The sequence below is a fragment of the Lissotriton vulgaris genome, chromosome 2_1 (assembly GCF_964263255.1).
Source record: "Lissotriton vulgaris chromosome 2_1, aLisVul1.2, whole genome shotgun sequence".
NCBI classification, from domain to species: domain Eukaryota; kingdom Metazoa; phylum Chordata; class Amphibia; order Caudata; family Salamandridae; genus Lissotriton; species Lissotriton vulgaris.
Window position 1 is genome coordinate 1,095,849,802 of NC_141687.1, and position 27,142 is coordinate 1,095,876,943.

Genomic DNA, 27,142 nt, shown 5'->3' on the forward strand with positions numbered 1-27,142 from the left:
CCCTTCTCTTTCTCCTGCACCATCACCACATCCTCCCATACCACAGCATTCCCCAGCATCCTCTATCATACCAAACAGGGATGATAGCTCTGATGACATGGGGGGTAACACACCTGACCCAGCCACGCCTACAGGATCCCCAGACCCGTGGGATGATTATACCACCCCAGATGTCCCAAATGTCCCTCAGGATGATATATACCCCTCAAGGCCTTCCCCACCAGAAGACACTATAGGGTTTAATGAATTAATTCACAGGGCCGCACAATATCATGGGGTAGACATACATACAGACCCTGTTGAGGAAGACTTCCTAATGGATACATTTGATAACACACAAAGGTCCTCATCCATTTTACCGATGCTTAAAGGAGTGATCAAGCATGACCCTGAAGTCTTCAAGGACCCAGTCAGAACTCGGGTCATTAACACTCGTATAGAGGAAAAATATAAAGCTGCCCCCTCAGACTCCGCATATATTAAAGGTCCAGTACCACTAGACTCACTTGTAGTTTCCAATGCACGCAAGAGAGCAAACTTACAAACATCAGGTGAGGCTGCACCACCAGGTAAGGAGTCTAAGCTACTTGACGCATTAGGGAAAAGAACAACATCTCAAGCAGCAAATATGTGGTGGATCGCCAATACACAGGCATTACTAGCCAGATATGACAGGACACATTACGATGAGCTAGAGTCATTAATGAGGCACCACCCTGACAGGTACAAGGATTGAGCAAACAAACTTATCCAAGAGGGGAAAAACATCACAAACACCTCTATTCGGTGTGCCCTCAATGCAGCAGACACTGCCTCTAGGGCATTAACACCAGCGTTTTACTACGCAGACACTCCAGGGTTCAAACCTGAGGTACAAAGTGGCATTCTTAATCAACCCTTTGATGAGCAACACCTATTTGGACCCGAAGTAGATGATCCACTAGAGAAAATGAAAAAGGATACAGACACCGCCAAATCTATGGGAGCCCTGCAGTCGCAGGCTCCCAGATGTTCATTTTGTCGCTCATGCTATCGAGGTGCCACCAGGGGATATACTGCAGACACAACTTCTACCTCGTACAAAGTCCCTTATATAGTCTACTTACAGCAAAGGCTGTCAAAGGGGTGGTTACAGGGGTAACAATAACAAAGGCAGAGGCAAAAATAACAACTCACGCTCTGCCTCTACCCCTGCCCAATGACTCCCTTCCCCTTCCCCCGTCCCATTCCACTCCTGTCGGGGGAGGACTCCAACAATACCTGCCAGCCTGGGAAAACCTCACATCAGACAGGTGGGTGCTCCAAATAATTCAATCGGGTTATTGTCTAGAACTAACATCTACCCCCCCAAACATACCACCCAAGCAGCGTCCAATGTCACAGAAACATTTAACATTGCTCAGACAGGAGTTAATATCCCTCCTGCAGAAAAATGCAATAGAAATAGTTCCAGAGCATCAGAAAAACAAAGGAGTATATTCCCTATATTTCCTAATATCAAAGAAGGACGGATCTCTTAAGACCCACCCTAGACCTCAGACCTCTAAACATTTACATGCAGTCGGATCATTTTCATATGGTCACACTCCAACAAGTCCTCCCATTACTGGTACTAAACAACTTCCTTGTCACTCTAGGTCTCAGGGACGCCTACTTCCATATTCCCATCCACACAGCGCACAGAAAATATCTCCGATTTGTGCTAGATGGGCAACACTACCAGTTCAAAGTGCTCCCATTCAGAGTCACAACAGCGCCAAGGTTGTTTACCTAATGCCTAGCAGTAGTAGCAGCACACTTAAGAAGACAACATATTCATGTCTTCCCGTATCTGGACGACCGGCTCATATAAGCCAGCTCATACAGCCAGTGTGTGCAACACACTCACGCTACTATTCAACTGCTTCACGACTTGGGATTCATGGTAAATCACGCCAAATCGCATCTGCAACCCTCGCACATACAACAGTATCTCAGCGCTACAATAAACACCCAACTAACACTAGCTTATCCCTCTCCAGCCAGGATAACAAGTGTACAAACTCTCCTAACAAAATTCCAACCGCAACACTCGCTACCAGCTCGAGTGTTCATGCAGCTCATAGGGATGATGGCATCTTGCGTATTTGTAGTACCTCACGCAAGACTGCAAATGCGTCCACTTCAAGAGTGCCTAGCACGCCAATGGAACCAGGCTCAAGGTCAATTAACAGACCTAGTGTTGGTAGACGGTCGGACTCATCGTTCTCTGCAATGGTGGAACACCAAAAACCTTTCCGAAGGGCGACCGTTCCTAGAGCCAGTTCCTCAAATAGTCATGACAGCGGACACATCGCTTTCTGGCTGGGGAGCCCATCTACTGCATCACACCATGCAAGGCAGATGGACACCGCAACAAAAGCTACTCCACATCAACCACGTTGAGTTGCTAGCTGTGTTTCTAGCTCTGAAAGCTTTTCAAACTCAAGTGTCCGGCAAAGATGTCTTAGTCCGCACAGACAATATGAAAGCTATGTACTACATAAACAAACAAGGGGGGGACACACTCTCTGCAGCTCTCTCAGTTAGCACAGCAGATATGGAGATGGGCTATACCGCTAAAGATCTTCCTCTTAGCCCAACACGTCCCAGGAGTACAAAACACTATCGCAGATCTGCTAAGTCGACAAACACAGCAGATCCACGAATGGGAACTTCATCCACAAGTTCTTCATCCGTTCTTCCAAATGTAGGGCCAACCTCAGATAGACCTCTTTGCCACCCACGAAAACGCAAAATGCCCAAGCTTTGCCGCCAGATACCCACACCCATTGTCCAAAGGCAACGCGAAATGGATGAACTGGTCAAAACTATTTGCGTACGCTTTTCCTCCTCTCCCACTACTTCCATTAGTGGTATGCAAACTACAACAACATTCCCTGAAGCTCATTCTAGTCGCTCCAACGTGGGCCAGACAACCATGGTACACCACGCTGTTGCAAATGTCTGTAGAACCACACCAAAAACTAAACCTATCTCCACGCCTATTAACACAGAACCATGGAGAGATCAGACACCCGGACCCAGCTCAGCACAACCTAGCGATCTGGCTCCTGAGGTCATAGAGTTTGGTTACCTCAACCTTCCTCCAGAATGCATGAACATCAGTAAAGAAGCTAGACGTCCCACTACTAGAGCATGTTATGCTGCTAAGTGGAAATGCTTTGTCATATACTACCAAAACAACCAAATAAATCCCTTAGTCCTCAACACATCATATGATATCTATTACACCTTCAAAAGTGTAATTTAGCCTATACGTCTATCAGACTATACCTTGCTGCCATTGCATCTATCTCTTTTTAGGGTACCAGCTATTAAAGCTTTCATGGAAGGACTCAAAAGAATAATTTCTCCCAGAACGCCAACGGCACCAGTGTGGAACCTGAACATTGTTCTTACAAGGTTAATGGGTTCTCCCTTCGAACCATTATATAAATGTGAATTGCAATTCCTAACCTGAAAAGTAGCTTTCCTAGTAGCAATTACTTCTCTCAGAAGGGTTTGTGAACTGCAAGCATTTACCATTCAAGAACCTTTTTTGCAAATGCATCATAACAAAGTGGTTCTTCGTACTAATCCTAAAATCCTTCCTAAAGTCATTTCACCATTCCATTTGAATCAATCAGTTGAGCTGCCCGTATTTTTCTCGCAGCCTCAAGCAGTCGCAGAAAGAGTTCTACACACCTTAGATGTCAAAAGAGCACTGCTGTACTATATCGAAAGGACACAAACTTTTCATAAAACAAAACAACTTTTTGTGTCTTTTTCACAACCACATAAAGGCAACCCCATATCAAAATCAGGGATCGCCAGATGGATTGTTGAATGCATACAAATATGTTACCAAAAAGCAAAAGGTATGTTAACAATTCCTCCAAAAGCCCACTCAACAAGAAAGATAGGGGCTTCAATGGCATTCTTAGGGAACATTCCCTTAGATGACATATGCAGAGCAGCTACATGGCTTACACCGCACACATTCACAAAGCATTACTGTGTAGATGTGCAAACTAAACAACAAGCCACTGTGGGCCAGGCTGTACTAAAAACACTGTTTCAAACAACTGCAACAGATACTGGTGGTCGCCGCAAGGTGTGGGAACTGCTATACAATCTATGCTTAGTGTGTCATCTACAGCTCTTATGCCTCGAACGGAAAATGCTACTTACCAGTATGCATCTGTTCTTGACATGTAGAGCTGCTAAGTTACACACGCCCACCCGCCTACCTTTATCTGTTCCAGTATTATCTTAATTAGATATAAATCACATGGACATCACTACCTCTTGTACAGCTCCATCACTTCCCTAATGGCGAAAAACAATCTGGGGATGGAGCCGATGCCCATGCGCAATATCATCCAAAGGAGGAGTCACCTATCCTGTGACTTCTAAAGACTTTTCTACAACAAAACAAACTGCAAACATCCGGGCCCAACACTAGGTGGCCATCTATGCATAGTGTGTAACTCTGCAGCTCTACATGCCAAGAACAGATGCATACTGGTAAGTAGCATTTTCCTTCTCCCCATAGGAATACATTGACTAATTCTTCTTGAAAAATGTTTTCAGTGTGGAGTTGATATGTATGAAAACCTGAATCTGCAACTGTACATAAAACTGATTTACTTACCTTCCCAGTGTGATTTCTAGTCTGATCACATGGAGTAGGAAAAGTAACTTAAAAAGTAATCTGAAAAGTAATTTTGACATTTTGACTTACCTGTATTTCAATCAGCTGCATTTGAACCTGCATTCAATTGTAAAACACTGCATAAGATTTTGCAAAGTGTTAATTTCACTTACCGGTGCCAGGCTTCGCTTGTTTCTGGAAATAAAATAGCTTAATATTTTTATACAAACAAAATTGGTCTGAGTTCAGTCTTTGAGTGTGTGACATCATTTGCTGATTGAGTGTGTACACTGACCCGGCTCGCAGGCAGGTCGCTCCCCACGTTGCTGCGCGGCGCTGACTGCATTGTTTTGGCCTAATCTTGTATTTTTCCCCTGTGCCTAACTTGTTTTCTTGCCCAGACTTGTATTTATTCTTCTGTTCCAGTGCTTGCTTTCTTGCCCAGACTTGTTTTTATTCCTCTGTGCCTGTACTTGCTTTCTTGCCCAGAATTGTTTTTATTCCCTTGTGCCTGTACTTCCTTTCTTGCCCAGACTTGTTTTTATATACCTGTGCCTGTACTTGCTTTCTTGCCAAGACTTGTTTTTATTCCTCTGTGCCTGTACTCGTTTTCTTGCCTAAACTTGATTTTCCTTCCTGTGCCCAGTTCTCCTGCGGCTCCCGCCCGTTTTTCCCGCCGCTGCGTCCCTGCGGTCCCGTCCCCCTGCAATTCCATACGCCACCCCGCTCCCGCCTCCCAGCTGCTCCTCCCTCCCACATCCCCTCATATGGAGGCCGCGCCAAAGGTGAGCCTAAGGCGAGCCCGTCTGCACCCGTCCACGCCTGTACCGCGCCCAGCGCCTGGACCCCGCAAACGCCACGACGTCCCACACCAATACAATGCCAGAACCCTCCATGCACTCAACACCGGACGAACCCACACCTGCTTCCTGGCCGCCCTGAAGTGCACCCACAGAGCTTTCACTTGCCGGAACTGCAGCTTCACTAGCATCTGCCCCACTATGCTGACGACCAGGAAAGAACCCAACCACCTCAGATGCATCCTTCTTAACACCCGCTCCGCCCACAAACACGCCGTTAAACACTGGGACCTACTCGACTCAACACCTCCAGACGTCGCCTTCCTGACGAAGACCAGGATGAACCCCGCCTCCGCAACCGACATCTCCATAGTCGTCCCGTAAGGCTACAAGATCACCCACAGGGATCGCACCAATGGAGCAGGAGGAGGACTCGCCATCATCCACAGGAACACTCTCAGAGTCTCGACAAACACCGACGACACCCTCTGCACCGCCGAACACCTGCACTTCCAGATCCACACCGACCCCAACACCACCTTCAGAGGAACCCTCGTCTACAGACCCCCTGGACCCCGACCACAGTTCAGCGACTCCATCGCTGACTTCGTCAGCACACACGCCCTTGCCTCCACAGACTACATCCTCCTCGGGGACCTGAACTTCCACCTCGAGAACAAAAACAACACCAACTCCACCACCCTGATCGACAACCTAGCCAACCTCAGACTCAGACAACTCGTCACAACACCCACCCACTCCGCCAGTCACGCGCTTGACCCCATCTTCTCCGCAAGCCCCCACGTCTCCTTCAACCACACCACCAAACTCCACTGGACTGACGATCGCTGCATCCACTTCAACTTCAAGAAACCCACCACGCACCACTGCACCCAACAGATGCCTCGCTGCTGCTGGAGCAAAGTCACCGAAGACCACCTAACCACCTCCCTCGCCCAGAGCCCACCCGCCGACCCCACCGACCCCGACACCGCCGCCCTCCACCTCAGACAGTGGATCAACTACTGCGCCAACACCCTCGCCCCGATCAAGAAACCCTCCAACAGTCATACCAACAAGAAAGCCAGCTGGTTCACTGAAGACCTCTGGGCCTCCAAGTAAACCTGCCAAAAGCTGGAGAAGATCTGGCTCCGTGAACGAACACTGAACAGCCACGCAGCCCACAAGAACGCCACCCGCGCCAAACGCGCACAAAAGCAAAGAGCTCTTCAACATTGTAAAGGAACTCCCCAGCACCAACACCAACACCAACGAAGTCCCACCCTCGCAAGACCTGTGCGACTCGCTGGCCACCTTCTTCCACCGCAAGATCGCAGACATCCACAATGGCTTCAACGCCAAGACCGCCCGACAACCACTGCGCCCCCACGATCACCATCCGCACCAACCGCCTTTTCTCCTGGACCAACATCAATGACGACGACACCATCAAGATTATGAACATCATCCACTCCGGATCTCCGTCAGACCCATGCCCACACCACAACTTCAGCAAAGCCTTCGCACCCCATCTCCGGAAAGTCATCAACACCTCCTTCGAGACAGCAACCTTCCCAGGGAGCTGGAAGCACGCTGAGATTAACGCCTTACTCAAGAATCCCAAGACGGACCTCAAGAACTTCCGGCCCATCTCCCTGCTCTCATTCCCGGCATAGGTCATCGAGAAGACCGTCAACGAACAACTGACCCTCTACCTCGAGAAGAACAACATCCTAGACCCTTCCCAGCCCAGGTTCCCCAGCAACCACAGCACCGAGACAGCCCTCATCGCTGCCACCGATGACATCAAGTCCCTGCTCGACAACGGAGAAACCACGGCCCTCATCCTCCTGGACCTTTCAGCCGCCTTCGACACGGTCTGCCACCACACACTACGAACACACCTCCACAACGCCGGGATCCAAGAGAAGAGAAGGCCCTGGACTGGACCACCTCCTTCCTCTCCGGGAGAACACAGAGCGTCCGCCTTCCCCCCTTCTGCTCGGAAGCCACCGAGATCATCTGCGGCGTAACCCAGGGAACATCCATCAGCCCAACTCTGTTTAACATCTACATGGCACTGCTCGCCCACGTTTCCCGTCGGCACAACCTCAACATCATCTCCTACGCCGATGACACCCAGCTGATCCTCTCCCTCACCAAGGACCCCCACACTGCCAAAACCAACCTTCACGAAGGAATGAAGGCCGTCACTGAATGGATGAGGAACAGCTGACTGAAGCTGAACTCTGACAAGACAGAGGTCCTCATCCCCAGATCCATCCCTTCGGCCTGGGATGACTCCTGGTGGCCAACCACACTGGGAACCGGCCCAACACCCACCGACCACGCGTGCAACCTAGGGGTCATCCTCGACTTCACCCTCTCCATGACTAAACAGATCAACGCTGTCTCCTCCTCCTGCTTCAACACCCTCCGCATGCTCCGCTGGATCTACAAGTGGATCCTCACTGAAACGAGAGGAACGGTCACCCAAGCCCTCGTCAGCAGCAGGTTGGACTACTGAAACGCCCTCTACTCAGGAGCCTCGGCCAAACTCCTGAGACGACTCCAACGCATCCAGAACGCCTTTGCACACCTGATCCTTGACATCCCTCGCTGCAGCCACATCACACCCCACCTGAGAGACCTGCACTCGCTCCCGGTCAACAAGAGGATAACCTTCAAGCTCCTCACCCACGCTCACAAGGCACTCCACAACACCGGACCAACGTACCTCAACAGACGACTCCATTTCTACAGCCCCACTCGCCAGCTCCGCTCCGCCAACCTCGCCCTTGCCCCCGCTTCCGAAGAGAGACCTCCGGCGGCAGAACGTTCTCCCACCTCACTGCTCAGACCTGGAACACCATCCCCATCCACCTACGGCAGACCCAAGACCTGCTGACCTTCAGAAAACTCCTCAAGACCTGGTTCTTCGAGCAGTAGCAGCATTCCCCACCCCAGCGCCTTGAGACCCTCACGGGTGAGTAATGCGCTTTACAAATGATATGATTGATTGATTGATTGAACACTACCCTCTGATAAAGCCTTACTGCTCGCCCACACTACCACAAATAGAAAGTAAGGGGCTATCTACTTTTACCTCTGCCTACCTTTGGGGGTCCACTGGATTCTGTGCACAGTATACCTCATTTTGGTATTGTATATACAGAGCCAGCTTCCTACAAGAAGCTCAAAGGGAATGAACCGGAAAGACTTCTGCAGTACCTCCCTGTAAGCAAAAAGGCTTGGTAAGAGGACGTCCCACTTATTGCTCATGGGTTCACCAAGACCTATAATCGTGCCCTTCAGGGTCCGGTTAAATCTCTCCACCAGCTTGTTTTCTTTGGGGGTGGTAAGGAGTGTTGAACTTAAAGGTAACACTGCACCTTTGCCACAGGGATTTCATATACATAGATATGAAATTGGTCCCCTGGTCAGACATCACCTCTCTGGGGAATCCCACATGAGAGAATAGCCCCATCAACGCCTGACTCACCACAGGGGCCATCAGAGTCCAGAGAGGGATGGCTTCGGGGTACCAGGTGGCATGGACCACCAAGACCAGGATGAACCTGTTGCCCATGGCTGTCTTGGGGTCCAGAGGCCTTACAATGTTGATACCCACCCTCTAAAATGGGGTGCTGATGACAGGGAAAGGTTGGAGAGGAGCATTGCACTTCCTCCCACTCTTTCAACTTGCCTGGCAAGTCCTAAAATGGATGTTGGAGTCTTTGCACATCCGGGGCCAGTAGAAGTGGGTGACAAGCTTGTCAAAGGTCTTGTCTTGCCCCAGATGCCCTGCTCAAAGGCATATCATGATCCAGACCCACTATGAAGGCTTTGAAGCACTGGGATACCACCAGCACATGGGCTAACCCAGGCTCAGCAACCTCAGACTCACTATACAGGAGACCATTTTCCCAGTAAATCCAATGTGATCCAAACTGATCACCTGCTGCCTGGTTTGCAGCCTGATGCCATAAACCAACAAGAGAAGGTCATTCCTGCTGTTCCTTGAGAATTCCTCCCTAGAGGGGCCCCCGTTCCTGCTGCCAATGGGTCAGCTCAGGCAGGCCCCCCAGTTTGGCCACTTGGTCCCTTGTGCTCCAGGGCATCCCCCTCAAGGTTTGCGGACCGTGGGAACTTCGGGGGCAAGTTTTCTGTACCCACTGCCTCTTCTCTTTCTGGCAGGCACCTGGGCCACTCTTTCAGACTCCAGGTCCTCTTGATAACCCTATGCATCACGGCTGTTTGGGGAGGCCAACTTGGAGAGCTAGAATTCAGAGCATTCTGGTCTCCAGCTGAGACCCAGCTCGACATCAGTTTGCTAGTGTTGCAGGGGATTTGCTTGGCGTTCAAAGCCTTCTTACCCACTGTCAAGGGGAGGCTGCTACAGGTTCTCACAGCCAAAAGCACCACCATGATGTACTGCAAGAAGCAGGGCGTGGGCGTTTTCTGTGGCAGGAGTTTTGTGTGTCTCTGGAACTGGTTGAATCATCAGTTTCGCAGCGTGAATCTTTCTGGATTCACTATGCTGTGCATTACTCCGCGGTCTAGTGGTTGGGTCCGGAATCGTAGTCTTTTCTTTCTTTTTTTTTTTCGTCGCCCAGGTGGGCGTCGACGTTCCACCTTTTGGTGTACTTCCAGTGACGTCGGCAAACTTCCTGCGGAAGCTCCCTCCTTTGGGCGCCATCTTCATATTCTTTTTTACGCCGTTGGGTCTGGATCGTTCCCGAGGGGCTCCAGAGTTTTCGCGGAAAGAAGACGCAGAAAAGTCGATTTTTGCACGGAAAAGACTGAGAAGACGACGAGGAACAACGCCATCGAGCCGGGACGACGAAGGAGAAGGAGAACTTCGAGAACTTGGACTTCCAACGGAGAATGCGCACACAGGGTTCCCCCTGAGTGCAAGAAATGGACAAGACACCCTTTAAATTCTGCGGTAACTGCCACCACAAATATGCGCAGAAGGACCAGCACCTGGCTTGTAACATCTGCCTACCGGTCGACCACGAGAGCAAGGACTGCAACGCCTGCGCCGCCTTCACTCCGAAGGCTCTCCGGGTTAGAGAGCGACAAAGAAGAGCCAATTACAACCTGCAAGGCAAGGGACAACCACCGTCCCTTCGAGACCTGGGGCTCTCCAGCGATGAGGACAACATCGCCAGAGAAGATGACGACTACACGGTCATAGAGACCAATAGGAAGACTTCTAAAGAGGTAGGAGAGTAGACGACCCCTAAGCCCCCGACAGACCCTCGAAAGTCTGAGTCTGACTCTCGAAAAACAGAGCCTAAGTCCTCAAAGGGAGCATTGGCGCCGAAAATCTCGATGGCCGCAGCTGCTTCCAGGGACAAACAGGCCCAGTGGATCCTTGAAAAGGACTTCCAGGCGGCGAAGACCGGCGAAAAGCCAAGGTAGTCAAAGCACGTCCCCGAAAAGGAACGTTTATCTTCGAAAGAAAAGGACCTGAAGGAGGTCACTTCAGCGTCGATTAAGGACCCGAAGCCCATTTCGACGTCGACGTATACGTCCAAGAGATCATCCGAACCGCTCCACGCTGAAATGGAGAGAAAGAAAAGACGGCTTGAGGCCGAAATGGAGAACATCCTAAAAAGGAAGAAGGAGTTCGACGAAAAGTTGAAGAGGTTCGCAATTCCGTTGAAGTCAAAGACGGTGATCATCGAAGTAGAAGAGGAGGAGGACTTCGAGGCTGAAGAGCCGCCAAAAACTTCAGAGACCCAGGACCATCCAGAGGAAGAAGCCTTCTACTATGAGGAGGAGGGCGACGACAATCAGTGGACGAGCTTTGTCTCAACATCCTCGGGGACCCAGGACCTGGAGTGGCAGGACCTCGACACCGAAAACCCTGAAGAGGCAGTGGACACGTACCCTTCGAGGTCTTTGCCGCTAGATGACATTGGGGCCTACAATATGGTCATCAAGAACGCGGCAACAGCTTTTGAAGTCAAGCTAGATGAGAAAAAACTGAAAGCAGACTTCCTCTGGAAGACCCTGCTCCCCACACAAACTAGGAGCCAGTACCTCCCCATGCTTGAGAGCGTCATGGCCCAGGGGGAAAAAGGAACCGGCAACATGCAGGTCAGTGACGCCGAGGACGGAGAAGAAGTATAAACACTCCTCTAAGGATCCTCCCTACATCCGAGGATCAGCCACAGCAGACTCCATTATTGCGGCGACCGCCAGGAAAAGTGCAAATGTGCCAACAGCATCAGGGCCACCACCAGACAAGGAAAGCAGGAAGATGGACCTAACGGGGAGGAATATGGAAAGAAATGCAGCAATGCACTGGCGCATAGCAAACTCTAACGCCCTGCTGAACAGGCACCAGTGCCACATTCTGGACGAGATCGGACAGCTGCTCAAGCACCTCCCAGACAAGTACCAACAAAGAGCTTCACACCTTGTGGAAGAAGGGTGAAATGTGGCAAATTCTTGCCTCAAAACAGCCCTGGATGGAGCTGACACGTCCAGCAGGCTGATGATGTTGGGAATCACAGAAAGAAGGCAGGCTTGGCTCAGGATCTCAGACTACAAACTAGAGGTGCAGCACAACATTCTAAACACCCCGTTTATGGGGGAGACACTGTTTGGGGCGCAGGTGGATGAAAACTCACCCAGCTCAAAAAAGAAAACGAAACTGCAAGGTCCTTGGGGGCCTAAGAATTCAGGGGGACGAAAAGGGGTACTCCGTCGCGGAGAACGAATGGAAGACGGGGAAACCAGCCAGGAATGTCACAACAGACTTTCCAGCAGTCCCACCAGGGAGACAGCCAAACACAACAAAAACATCAAAAACAAACCTGGCACTACCAGCAAAGGGGCCAGCCCTTTCGCGGGAGGGCGAACGGACGTGGACAAAATAAAAGAGGGGGCCAACAACCCACCTCTAAGTGACTCCGTCACGCAATACTTGCCCACCCACAAAACTCCTCCCAGGGTGGAGCACAACAAGACCAACACAGGGTTACACGACCAGAACATCAACGAACATGTAACACCAGTAGGAGGCAGGCTAAGCCATTTCTTCCGGGAGTGGAAAAAGATAACCACAGACAAATGGATACTCAACATCATACAGTTCGGATACTGCATAGAACTGGAAAAGACACTGCCAAACAGGAAACCAAAAAGAAGGGCGCTGTCAGGAAAAGAGCTAGAGCTACTTCAAAACAAAGCGAAGGACCTCCTCCAGAAGGAGGCCATCGAACCAGTACCATACAGAGAAAGGAACAAGGGAGTGTACTCAAACCTACTTCCTGGTACCAAAGGTGGACGAATCACTAATACCCATCCTGGACCTAAGGTTCCTAAACAAGTACATAAAGACACAAAAGTTCAAGATGACGTCTCTACAAGAGGTCATTCCTCAGATAGGAGACGGAGACTTCATGACCACCATAGACCTCAAAGATGCCTACCTGCACATCCCAATGAACAGGCAGCACAAGCATATATTGAGATTTACCATCAACAAAGATCACTACCAGTTCACAGCCCTAGCATTCGGACTAAAATCCGCACCAAGGGTCTTCTTAAAGTGCCTCGCAGCAGTGGCAGCGCACCTATGGAGGGAAGGGATACATGTATACCCTTACCTGACGACTGGCTAATAAAGGCAAGTCCACACAGGACATGCAAAGAACACGCACAGCACGTGACAAGTACACTGGTGGACCTGGGATTCTCCATTCACTGGGGGAAATCCTCAATGGAACCAGAGCAAGTAAAAATCTTCCTAGTAGCACATATCGACACCATACAGAGCAGGGTGTTCCCCAGCGACAACAGAACAATGGCCCTGCTGAAGGAGACGCGCCTCTACCAGAAGTGGCGAGCTCTGACAGTGAGGACAGCGAGCAAGATCATGGGCATGATGGCCTTCTGCATACATTTGGTCCCAAATGTACGGCTCCACATGAGACCAGTCCAGGAATGGCTGCCAGAAAAATGGTCACAAGCTACAGGAAGTTGGGAAGATCTAGTGGTTGTAACGCACGCAGTGCAGGAGGAGATGTCGTGGTGGAACAAGGAGAACATAACGGAAGGGAAGCCTTTAACGCCACCGACCCCAACGGTGACCATCACCAAAGACTCATCCCAGAAGGGATGGGGAGCTCACATGAACAAGCTCAGGGTGAGGGGTCTGTGGACTCCAGCGGATGTGGTCAAACACATCAACTACCTGGAACTAAAGACAGTGTTCCTCGCCCTGAAGGCCTTCCAGACAAAACTGTACAACGAGAGAGTGTTGATCCAGACAGACAACACGACAACGATGTTCTACATCAACAAGCAGGGAGGAACACAATCAGCCCCGCTATCGAACCTAGCACAGGAGATATGGAGATGGGCCATTCCACTAAAAATAGACCTGCTAGCCATACACCTACCAGGGAAGGACAATGTGGAAGCCGACTGGCTCAGCAGACAGACATCGGCCTCCCACAAGTGGGAGCTCAACATGCAGGAAACGCAAAGGCTATTCAGAAGGTGGGGAACACCGACAATAGACCTATTTGCAACACGCTAGAATGCAAAATGCAGAAAATTCGCATCTAGGCAACCAGGGGAAGGGTTCCTGGGGAATGCCCTATGATAACCTTGACAAAAACATTTGCTTACGCTTTTCCCCCGATACCTCTGATACACAGAGTACTCAACAAGTGCAGAACCAGCAACATGACTCTGATCCTGGTGGCACCCCAGTGGGCCAGGCAGACCTGGTACTCCCAGATAATGGAAATGGCACAGGGTGCACCCCACAAGTTCGGGAAAAGAAAAGACTTACTCTCCATGCAAAACGGAGAAGTACTACACCCAGAGCCAGAGAGCCCCAGCCTAGCAGCATGGCTCCTGAAGACAAAGAGTTTGCACACCTGAAAACATCCTGCTACTACAAGAGGCAAGGAGACCTAGCACACGAAGGTGCTATGTGGCAAAATGGGAGAGGTTTACACAATGGTGCAGCAAGAAAAAGCTACACAAGATGACGACAAGGAAATAAACGGTGCTAAGATATCTCACGCACCTACTGAAGGCAAAACTAAATTCATCCACGCTAAGAGTACACCTAGCTGCGATAGTAGCCTACACAAGAGGAGAAACAGAGAAGAGCTTCTTTACTTCACAGATAGTAAAAAGATTCCTGGAAGGGGCAAAGAGGATCACATCACCAAAGAGCATGCCACCACTGGCATGGCACCTCAATGTTCGAGGCATGTGGGCTGCTGAATTCATATCTGTGCATAGATCGCCGCCTAGTGTTGGGTCCGGATGATTGCACATTGTTGTCCTGGAAGAGTCTTCGAAGTATCACGCGATAGGTGGCTCCTCCCCTGGACTACAGTGCGCATGGGCATCCTCTCCATCCTTAGATTGTTTTTTTCCGCCATTGGGTTAGGATGTACTTTTCTTTACTCGAAGTTCGGAATCAAAACTACACTACAAAAGGCCTTCGGTATCGTCGGTATTGTCTTGAATCGGTGCCGACAGCTTCTTTAAAAACTTCATTCACCTTGGGACGTCGAATCGGGCCGCGGGCCTTCTCGGCGCCACGCGACCAGTCGTCGATGGAACGGAGCCCATTTAAAAGATGTCCTCTTTGTAACTCTAAATACCCACATATCGATAAACCCCCCGTTTGTAACAAGTGTTTATCTCCAGAACATAATGAATCAGACTGCCTAGCCTGTGCCCAATTTCGATCCAAAAAGACACTTCGGACTCAACGGGCCGCTAGACTAATCATGCAGAAACAAGCGCCAGAGTCAGACAATGTCTTCGGCGATGAAGAAGATCTTGTTGAGGCCGAAGAATACGAACAACTGTCGGATCAAGAATCGGAGCATGACTCCGACTACTACATCGAAGAGGAAGAAGACATCGTCGAGGTAGGGGACGACGAACAAGGGATGGGAGCCGTAGAGGATGACTCCAGTGATGAACCGGGCCCACCGTGAGTACGGGGGCCTATATCTTTACCTCCATGGTTCCACAGGCTCAGGTCGAGGCATCGCCACAAGGCCTTAGCCAAGATCTCGAAAGACATTCTATAGCCCCGCAATACAGCCCGGCTAAGAATATTCACAAAGAGCCATCGGATCAACGTACTCCGAGATTGGTGATATCGAAACCAAAAATGGTGGAACACAAATCGAAACTGAAACTGATGACTACATGGTCTTCGGACCACACTACTTCGATCCATCGGAGTCGACACCAAAGAAACTCGTCGACAATACAGTCTTCGGGCCGAACTATATCGAACCATCGGCGTCGAATACAAGGGTCGTCGAGCCTAAAACCAGCGGCCCTATATCTACTCCAAAACAAAAGGGCGTCGACGGCCGACAACACAAAAAAGGTTGTCGACCCCAAACTAAAAGGCGACAAACCATTGGCTCCGCTAAAGAAAAAAATCGAGCCCAAGAAAATCGAGCCAAAAAAGGCCATCGAACCAACACCAAAGGGCGTCGATCCGAAACGATCGGTTCCGAAATCGACACATGGACACAAGGCCATAATCGAACCGAAGAAAACGGTCGACACAGGAAAAACTTTGGCTCCAAAGACACAAGCACTACAGAAACAAATTGTAGTGCGACAAAAAAACATCGGACCGATTAAGTTTGGCCTCCCACCTTCCTCGAAAACAAAGGCGGGTGACCAAGAAAGCGGCGTCGAACCAAAAGAAACTAAGCAAAAGACATTGGCTAAAACAACCACAACTGCTGAACAGGAAGTCCTACATCCAGACCCTGAATCAGTTGAACAGTCAAAACTTTACATTGACCCAAACTCTGGGAAAGTCACTCTCTACAAGAGGAAAATCAGACCAGAGACTGTGAAAGAGACTTACACTATACCACTCAAAAAGAAAAGGGACTGTTCTACCTCACCTATTCTATTTGAGCCTATTCAGCCAACTAGGCCTAACCAATACTCATATACACCCACACACTCAGATGAAGAGGTGGATGAGGAATATGATCAGGAATACAGCTACCCAGTAGACACTGATCAAGACAGTCACACTCAACCATGGGCTGGCTCAGTACATCCTGGTGACTCTCAACCCATTCCTGATACACCTGCATACCCTGCTAAGCCTTCTCCTACAGAGGACACAGCTGCTTTTAATTCATTAATCGAAAGGGCAGCCCTCCATCACAATGTGGACATGCATGCAGACCCTGTGGAGGAAGATTTCCTCTTTGACACTTTTGCCACATCAGAAAGAACGGTTAAAACACTACCTATGTTGAAAGGGGTACTTAAACATGCAGGAGACATATTTAAAGATACCACTAGGGCAAGGGTCATTAACCCAAGAATACAGAGGAAATGCAGGCCAGCGCCACTAGACCCTACATATATTAAGGGACAACTGCCTTGAGATTCTTTAGTGGTGGCAAATGCACGTAAACGTGCAAACTCTCAAACTACTGGGGAAGCTCCACCTCCCGACAAAGAATCAAAAATTTTTGAGGCTTCGGGAAAAAGGGTAGCCGCACAGGCTGCTAACATATGGAGAATATCTAACACGCAAGCCCTGTTAGCTAGGTATGACAGGGCACACTATGATACCTTAGAAACACTTCTCCAGCATTTACCTTATGCTTACAAAGAACAGGCTGAACAATTATTACAGGAGCGAAAGCTAATCTCTAACGCCTCCATTAAATGTGCCTTAGATGTAGCAGATACAGCTGCCATGCCTATTAACACCAGTGTTATGATCAGGAGACATGCGTGGCTACGCATTTCTGGTTTTAAAAACGAAGTCCAGTCCACTTTGTTAAACCAGCCAGTCAACCCTGACTACTTATTTGGTCCAGGAGCAGATACAATACTGGACAAAATGAAAAAAGACACTGAGACGGCTAAGTCTATGGGAGTCCTACAGTCACAGCAACATAGAGGCTATTTTCGTCGCTCAAGTTACAGAGACAACTCATCACAGCAGACCACAAGCTACAAGGGAAACACACAAACCACCTACAATAAGAACAATAGAGGTGGATACCCAGACAATAACAACAAAGGCAGAGGACGAGGGAACAACACCACCAGATCCTCTACCAATACTAAACAGTGACTTCTTAGTGCTACCCCCAGACCATATAACACCGGTCGGGGGACGATTACAACAATTCCTACCAGTCTGGGAAAACATCACTACAGACAAGTGGGTAAGGTAAATTATCCAAAATGGCTACTGCCTAGAGCTAACCTCCACACCACCCAACATACCTCCAAAAAACCGTCCTATGTCTGTAGAACACCTGAACTTATTGCAGCAAGAAGTCATCAGCATGCTGCAAAAAGGGGCCATAGAACTAGTACCATGAGAACATCAAGGTACAGGAGTATATTCACTATACTTCCTCATCCCCAAAAAGGACGGGTTTCTCAGACAAATATTGGACCTCAGACCCCTAAATCATTACATCTTATCAGAACATTTTCATATGCTCACTCTACAACAAGTGTTACCACTGTTGCAGCAAGGAGACTTCCTCGCAACCTTAGATCTCAAAGACGCATATTTCCATATCCCGATACATCCAGCTCACAGGAAGTATCTCAGGTTCACACTATGAAATCAACATTACCAGTTCAAAGTCCTTCCATTTGGGGTAACAACAGCTCCAAGAGTGTTCACAAAATGCCTAGCGACAGTGGCTGCACATTTAAGAAGACAACATATTCACGTCTCCCCGTACCTAGACGACTTGCTAATACAAGCACAGTCAGCCCAGCCACATGTCCAAAACAATTCACTAACTGCACAGCCTAGGCTTCACGTTAAACTACCAGAAACCTCACCTTCAGCCATCCCATGTACAGCAGTACCTGGGAGCAACAATAAATACTCTGACAGCAAAGGCATACCCAAACGCTGCAAGAATAAACAGTATGCAGCTACTAATCAAAAAGTTCAAGCCCCAACACTCGCTCTCTGCTAGATTGTTTATGCAACTCATAGGCATGATGGCTTCCTGCATCTTCATAGTCCCTCATGGCAGACTACACATGCGTCCGTTACAGGAGTGCTTAGCACGGCAGTGGAACCAGGCTCAAGGACAATTGAAAGACCTAGTATTGGTAACCAGTTGTGCATACAACTCTCTGCATTGGTGGAATCCACAAAACCTTTGCAAGGGACGACTGTTCCAAGAGCCTGTACCACAAATAGTGTTGACAACGGACGCATCCCTGATAGGATGGGGAGCCCATGTCCTTCAGTACACAGTGCAAGGCCTATGGACAGCACAACAGAAGAAAATGCACATCAACTTGCTGGAAATGATGGCAATTTTTCTGTCAATGAAAGCGTTCAAAGTACATTTATGCAACGAAGCTGTGTTGATCCGGACGGACAACATGACAGCAATGTACTACATACAGAAACAGGGAGGATCACACTCTCCTCAGCTATCACATCTAGCACAAAGCATGTGGAAGTGGGCCATTCAAAGAAACATTTTTCTCATGGCGGAACACCTCCCAGGCAAACACAACCAAGTGGCGGATCTGCTCAGCAGACACAGCCAACAGCTGCGCGAGTGGGAGATTCACCCCACAGTGCTCCAACCATACTTCCAACAGTGGGGACAACCAGAGATAGACCTGTTCGCCACAAAGGAAAACGCGAAATGCCAGTACTTTGCCCCCAGGTTTCCACATCCGCAATCGCAGGGCAATGCGATATGGATGAACTGGTCAGGCAGATTTGCGTACGGTTTTCCCCCAGCACCGTTAATACCGCTAGTGGCACGCAAACTACGCCAGCATTCAATGACCCTGATCCTGGTTGCTCCAACATGGCCGAGGCAACCATGGTACACAACCTTCCTAGAACTTTCCGAGGTGCCTCATCAAAGGCTGCGGCTAACACCCACTCTACTCACTCAGAGCCATGGAGACGTACAGCACCCAGATCCGCAACAACTGATCCTTGCAATCTGGCTCCTGAAGTCTTCGAGTTTGGGTACCTAAACTTACCTCCTGACTGTATGAACATTATCAAAGAGGCAAGAAAACCTACAACCAGAGCTTGTTACGCTGCGAAGTGGAAGCGTTTTGTCATTTACTGCAATAACAATGACATAAACCCACTAGATGCTTCAACGCAAAATATCATTTGCTATCTTTTGCACCTGTATCGTTGCAATTCAGCCTATTCATCTATAAGAATACACTTAGCTGCCATTGCAGCTTATCTTCAGAACCGACAGCATCTTTCGCTATTCAGAGTACCTGCAATTAAGGCATTCATGGAGGGACTCAAAAGAATAATTCCCCCAAAATACCCACCTTCACCTGTCTTGAACCTAAACGTTGTTTTAACCAGACTAATGGGGCCACCATTTGAGCCATTGCATTCATGTGATTTTCAATTTTTAACATGGACAGTGGCATTTCTAGTAGCAATTACTTCACTTAGAAGAGTTAGCGAGCTACAAGCCTTAACTATTCAAGAGCCATTCATCCAAATACATGTAAATAGGGTAGTTCTTAGAACAAACCCTAAATTCATGGCCAAGGTTGTATCCCATTTTCATATCAATCAAACAATAGAACTGCCAGTGTTCTTTCCAAATCCACAGTCGGTACCTGAAAGGGCTCTACACACACTAGATGTCAAAAGAGCACTTCTATACTACATTGAAAGAACTAAGGATTTTCGAAAGACTAAACAATTGTTTGTTGCCTTCTCACCACAACACAAAGGCTACCCCATTTCAAAATCTGGGTTAGCCAGATGGATATTTAAGTGCATCCAAATATGTTACATTAAAGCAAAACGCACCTTAGCAGTTCCTCCAAGAGTGCATTCTACACGCAAACTAGGGGCATCCATGGCTTTCCTAGGAAACATTCCTCTAGAGGAAATATGTAGAGCAGCCACATGGTCAACAATACATACTTTCACAAAACACTATTGTGTAGATGTACATTCAAAACAGCAAGCAGCTGTAGGACATGCTGTTCTAAAAACTCTTTATCAGACTGGTGCAGCTGGAACAGGCAGCCACCGCTAAGGGAGAGACTGCTATACATTCTATGCACAGATATGAATTCAGCAGCCCACATGCGTCGAACAGAATATGCTATTTACCAGTATGCATCTGTTCTTGGCATGTAGGGCTGCTGACATTCATATCGCCCACCCTCCTCCCCGGTGCCTGTCGCAGCTGTAGCATTCGTTATTACTTTCTTACTTTCTTGCATGGCCATCTCTTACTGTACCATACTCCATCTCTGCCACAATGGCGAAAATCAATCTAAGGATGGAGAGGATGCCTATGCGCACTGTAGTCCAGGGGAGGAGCCACCTATCTCGTGATACTTCGAAGACTCTTCCAGGACAACAATGTGCAATCATCTGGACCCAATACTAGGCGGCGATCTATGCACATATATGAATGTCAGCAGCCCTACATGCCAAGAACAGATGCATACTGGTAAGTAGCATATTCCTTAGTCCTAACAGAGCTCATGAAAGCTCCCTTTGAACCTATTCATAAGGCCACCATACAAATGCTAACAACGAAAACAGCCTTCTTGGTGACAATCACCTCGCTGCGCAGGGTGAGCGAACTACAGGCGCTAACGCTACAAGAACCCTACATCCAAATACACAATGATAGGGTGGAAATGAGAACTGACCCACACTTTATGTCAAAGGTAGTGTCAAGGTTCCGCATCAACCAGACAGTACAAATATCAAGTTTCCTTTCAGAAACCGACCACAAGCGCAGAGAGGGCACTGCACACTCTGGACGCTAAAAAGGCAGTAATGCACTACATAGAAAGAACCAAGGAACACAGGAAGACAAAACAGTTCTTTGTGTCCTTCGCAAGCAGTTTCATGGGTAGACCAGTAACAAAGGGAACCATCGCACGATGGATCACACAAACTATACAATTCTGCCGCAGACAGGCAGACCAAGAACTAGCAGAGGGGCCACGGGCCCACTCTACCAGGAAAAAAGGGGCAACAATAGCCTTCCTGGCTAACACACCCATTCAAGACATATGTCTGGCACCAACATGGGCTTCAGTGCACACGTTCAATAAGCACTACTGTGTGGATATACAAATGAACAAGGAAGCACAAGTAGGACAGAAAGTGCTTCAAAATATATTCAACAACCAACGCTCATCTTCCACCCAGCCACCACAAACATAACAAACTGCTACAAAGTCTATGCACAGCTTAGTGAATCCAGAAAGATTCACACTGCAAAACGAATAGTTTCTTACCTGTCGGTGTAGTTTTGCAGCTTGAAGATCTTTCTGGATTCACTAGCGAACCGACCCACCTCCGCCAGAAAGATGAGGCTGGAGAAGCAGGTGGTAATACAAGGACAATGCAGAAACAGACACCTTGAAGGACAAAGCAGATACATCTCTTACTTGAAAAGAAATACTGAACATTGCCAAACGATTCGCAAACAAGAACACAAAACAAGAAAAAAGAATCCGAAGATGGCGCCCAAAGGTGGGAGCTTCCGTAGGAAGCGTGCTGACGACACAGGATGTTACAACAAAAGGTGGAACGTCGACGCCCACCTCGGCGACGAAAAAAAACGAAAGAAAGAAAAGACTACGATTCAGGACCCAACCACTAGACCACGGAATAATGCACAGCATAGTGAATCCAGAAAGATCTTCAAGCTGCAAAACTACACCGACAGGTAAGAAACTATTCGTTACAGCATTTCCTTGGTGGTTCACCCACTAGGCAGGATCTTTAAATGCCTGGTGGACTGACATATGGAGGTGGTGCAGGGTGTCTTCCAGTAATGTGGCTTGATCTTTTTGCAACCCTCGATTGTGCAAAGCCCAAACTGGAGTTGTAGCCTTTTTGGGAAGATTCGTTCTGCCAGGAGTGAGGCATAGGACTCCTGTACTCTGTTCCTCTACTACTCGCCCTGCCCCAAATTCTGAAGATTAGGAATGACCAGGCCCAAGTCATCCGAATAACTCCAGATTTGGTCAGGAGCGTGTGGTACCTGGAACATCTACTTTGAGCATCTCTTCTCTGATTAGGCTGTTGCTTCGGTAGGATCTTCTGTTGCAGCAGGGTGTGTTGCACCTGAGAATGTGCAACCTGCCACACCATGCCTTGACATAGAGTTGTAAGAATGATTCTTTTTTGACATCTCGCCTTTTGGCCTTTTTAAGTCCGCTGGTCCAGCCGTCCTAGTACAAATCACCAGTTATAATGAGTTTTATAATAATATTTGTAACATATCTTCTACCAAAGCCCTTTGCTATGCCACACATGGGACTGGAACTTTCCTCATATGTACCACTTTCTAGCCATTGTACAGTTGTTCACTGCACCTCCTCACTGTGAAACAATCTTTCTGATTGCAATAACTTCTGCATTCCATATGAGTGAGCTTCAGGTTCTCTTGGTTCATCCTCATACCACCTTTTTTCCAGACAAACTGGTGTTACGGACTCAACCTGCATTCCTACCATAGATGGTGGTGCCTTTTCTTGTCTGACAAACCATCACTCTTCCTACATTCCTTGCACTGCCTCATCCATCGAAAGGGTAAGAGAGTCCATTATTTAGATCCCAAGAGAGCACTGAGCTTGTACATCGATCGTACCAAGGAACATCTGGTGAATGATCAGCTCCTTTGGGGTTTTCTGGCACATAAAAGGGCAAGGCTGTGAAGAAATCGACCATCTCCTGATTGGTAGTTCTCTGTATTAAGTCTGCTATACATTAGCTTAAGAAGCAGCCTCCAAAAGGCTGAGTCTTCAATTCACCAAGCTAAGGCTCCCAGGGTTATATGTGGGCCTCCATGCACACATTCATGAAGCACCACTGCCTTGATTGCTAGCTGCAATGGGAAGGGCATTTCGTCTATTATGTCCTGTAGGACTTCATGATCTGAGTTGGATCAGAGACCCACCACCTTGCGAGAAACTGATTTGCTATCCAATTACAGGGTGGGGATTCGGTGGTTAGAAGTATCCATCTGAAGAACATGTTAACTTACTTTTGCTAACATTCTTTCTGGCGGATACTCTATCTGCATATTCCTTACTGCCCTGCATCACATCCCCGTTCAGTGGAATGGTCTCTTTCCATCACAAAAGGTCCTAATTTTAGAAATCTGCACCCGGCTTCTTCTCATCTGCTGGTTCAGAGTCTGAGCGCGGACAGATATATAAAAAGAAACTGACGTCAGCAGACATTGGAGGCGCTTAAATGTGACTCTGTGAGTCACTTCTGGAGCGGAGTGCCATAATACCTCTTCCTGCCCCACAGGAGTTTTTGAATCAAGTCTGGTGCGGGGGGATATTCACAAGGCGAGGAATCAGATGCTTTTTTTTCATTTATATTTTTCCTAGAAGGCCTGCTCTGGAAAAAGTCATAAAAAATAAAAGGGAACCGAAGCATGAAGTATTTGAGAGAGAAGAGCAGGGGGTTATTGTGACTGTGTCAGATAATGAAGGTTTTGGGATTCATGAGAGGAGGGGGAATTTTCAAATGGGGTGCCTCGGGTGCTCATGTAGTTGTACATGTGTGCAGTGTACTTTCTCTGTTTATTGTCAACATTTGATGTTAAGTTACTGACTCTTTCTGACCAGGCCTACTTCCTTTCTCTGCAGACAATAAGGCGTTATTCGTAATTTCCATGTCGGATAACAGCTCCCAGATTTATGAACTAGTGGCACAAACTGTTTCTGAGAAGAATGTGTAAGTGATCCACAGTTCTTTAAGTTTCCTAAGATTTCTTTGAAATGGAAAGAGTATAACTTTATAACCTGACTGCATTAGGATTTACCAATGCCTTTCAGAAAATATGGTACTAATGTTTGTGCTAGATATCTGTTTAATTAGAGCTTTTGCACATCATTGTAAACAAAATACACACATTTTCTTGTACTGACCTGTTATTGTGCATTCTCCCTCCAAAGCACAGTGATGGACACTGACAATCATTCAATTTTTGGTGTGTCCTTAATGAACTAAGGTGTCTTTAAATTAAAAGTAAGCAAGATCTAATGTGTTATTTTTGATTCATGGTTGAATGTTGTAGAAGCAAAGAATAGTCAAAGATTTGTCTTACTGTGTTTTGATGTTGTTGACTGTGAGAAAGTGGCTCTATATATACTGGACTAGAATGAAGTACAGTGTGTATAGAGTCGACCAACCCCAGAGGTATAACAGAGGTTAAAGTCAGAACTGACCTTACTCTCCTAAGTGGTAGCTTGGTCGAGCAGTAAGGCAGTACCAGAGGACAGTGTAAAGCATTTGTTATAAACACTCAGTCAGCAAAAGGTTTCACACACTCAAGGACTGAACTCCAGGAAAATTGTTTTTATATCCACAGATATAGGTGTTTTATTTTTAGAACCAACAGTTATAAAAATATACTTTTCTTGTTATGAGTTCTCTCATGTAATTACTTTGCAAAGGAGCAATAAAGTTCGTGCACACAATTAATACAGTATTGCCAGTAAGCAACACAATCCCAAAACACACTATAGCATTGAGCTCAATGGGTTTTCCACATGTAAGTACAGTTGATTACTATATAGATTACTTTAGTAGTGCAAGGACTAGATCTGAGATCAGTCCTGGGGTCTAAGCTGAAACCAGGTTAGCAAAAACGTTTGTTACTGTAGTGAATTTTCATGAATATAAAGCTGTTTTAAAAGTTCACACTTAAAAACTTTTTAAAGGAAATCTGACAATGTTATTCAATGGGAGAAAATTCAGGTTGCAGGTAATGTACGATCGCGTTACTTTTGTTACCCAGCACTGGTCTCCTAGGGCTAGCACAGGTAGGTCAAAACAGGTAGGTATTTGCGTTTCAGTATTTCATGTGATTTTTAAAGAATATTTCAAGTTTTCAAAAGTAGAAAAAAGAAATTTCATATAAAAGCAGACAGTGGGTTCCTATGGAGAAAATACAGATTACTAGTAACTCCGCTTGGGATTACGTTTGCGGTTCAGTTCTGGGCTGAAAGGTACAGCACTGGCTTCTCCCCTGATCACAGGTGAGTTATTCGGAATTCGGACTTTGGCTGATTTTATGTGAATATTTTCAGGTTTCAAAACTTCACACTTAGAAAATTTTCAAGTCAAAATTAGTCGATATTATTTAATTGCAGGTAAGTAAATTACCGGTTTCCAGGTGAGTACTTGGTTGGTGAAGTTAAGGTTCTAAGCATAGACTCGGGTCAGGTAAGTACAGTTAGTACACCCACAGCGGCACAGGGGCGGCCGGGTGCAGAGGTAGTTAGGCCCGATGTTATCCAATGAGGGAAGGGGGCCTTCGGTTGGTGGCTGCTGGCTAGCAGGCCACGCGACTGTGGGAGCTGGGCTCCTGGTCACTTGCTTAGGGCAAGGGGGGGAAAGTAGGGTAGGACACAGGGGTCACAACCAGCGGCACTCGGGCGGCTGGGTGCAGGGTGCTATTGAGCCGTCGGGCGCTCAATGTTATCCAAAGGGAAAGGTCAAAAAGGAACAAAGGCTGCAGGCTTGGGGATGAAGACTCTCCATGGGCGACCAGCACTTCGAGAGGTAAGTTGGGATCTTGGAGCACAGGTAGGTTCCCCAAAGGGCAACACAGGGGGCTGTAGGGCACCGGGTGCAGGGTTGTCTTTGGGTGTCGGAAAAGCTTACCCTCTGCTGGTCGCGGTCGGGGTGGCCCCTGGTTCTAAGTCTGCAGGCGTCGGCTGGTTCATCGAGGCGGGTCTTTGGGCACTGAACTTCGGGTCTGAGTCGCCGGGGGGACGTCCTCGTGGTCTTGGTTCGGGTCGGCCCGGGCTCCCCTGGTGCAGAGTGGGCTGGTCCGGAGCTTCCAACCTGGTAGGCACCAGGTGGGTTGTTGCAGCAGAGCCTCTGCTGAAGGGAGTCCCAATCTTCAAGCGGGTCAAGGCAGGCAGGTCCTCTGGGTGTCCCAAGATTGCTGTCCGCGGGTGTCACCGGGTTTAGGCAGGTGCAGGTTCCAGGATCAACAGGCCGGTAGGGCTGGGGCCAAGTCAGTTGTTGTTGTCCTGTTAGCAGCTGCACAGCGGGTCTTCTTCTTCTTGATCTTCTTTCTTCTTTTTGGTATCGGGATTCGAGGAAGGAAGGTTCAGGGAGCCCCTAAATACTGAATTTAGGGGCATTACAGGTAGGGCAAGGACAGGGACCAATGTGTCCCTGCCCAGGGGTAGGTACACCCCCTAGCCTGCTCCTCACCTGTGGGAGGGGGACAGGAGCCTAGCTGTGATAGGGCAGGGCTCCCCATCTTCAAGATGGCCGGAGCCTGGGGTCATGCTTCACCTCGTCTCACCCACCTGAGGGGTGGGGTTGGCACAGGCTGGCACCCCCCATCCCCCTTCCTGACGTAGTTTTTCCCGCCAGTCTTCCCGCCAGAGTGGGGGGCAGGACTGGTGGGGGCTGGTTGCTAGGTACAGCAAATTGTCTGGAGAAGCTCACAGAGGCGGCATGCCTTTGAAGCTTCCCCCTGCCCATCCTGGGGGAGGAGACCTAGCATCTCGCCCAGGATGTGCATTGCTGCAGGTCTAGGAGATCGGGGGCTCTCCTACCCAGGGATCCAGCAACATGTCTGTTGTGTGGCAGCCTCTGCAGCCACTCAGCCAGACA

The 27,142-nt window shown here is 48.3% G+C and overlaps 1 protein-coding gene across 4 annotated transcripts in view; it reads left to right on the forward strand.

Annotated features, from left to right (window-relative positions):
• Positions 1–27,142, forward strand: part of ARHGEF12 (Rho guanine nucleotide exchange factor 12) — an 888,740-nt gene that overhangs the window by 598,397 nt on the left and 263,201 nt on the right. For all 4 annotated transcript variants that reach the window (XM_086956791.1, XM_086956792.1, XM_086956788.1 and 1 more), the window contains one exon: positions 24,151–24,238. In XM_086956791.1, the coding sequence (XP_086812917.1) occupies positions 24,151–24,238 (88 nt within the window). The remainder of the gene's footprint in view (positions 1–24,150; positions 24,239–27,142) is intronic.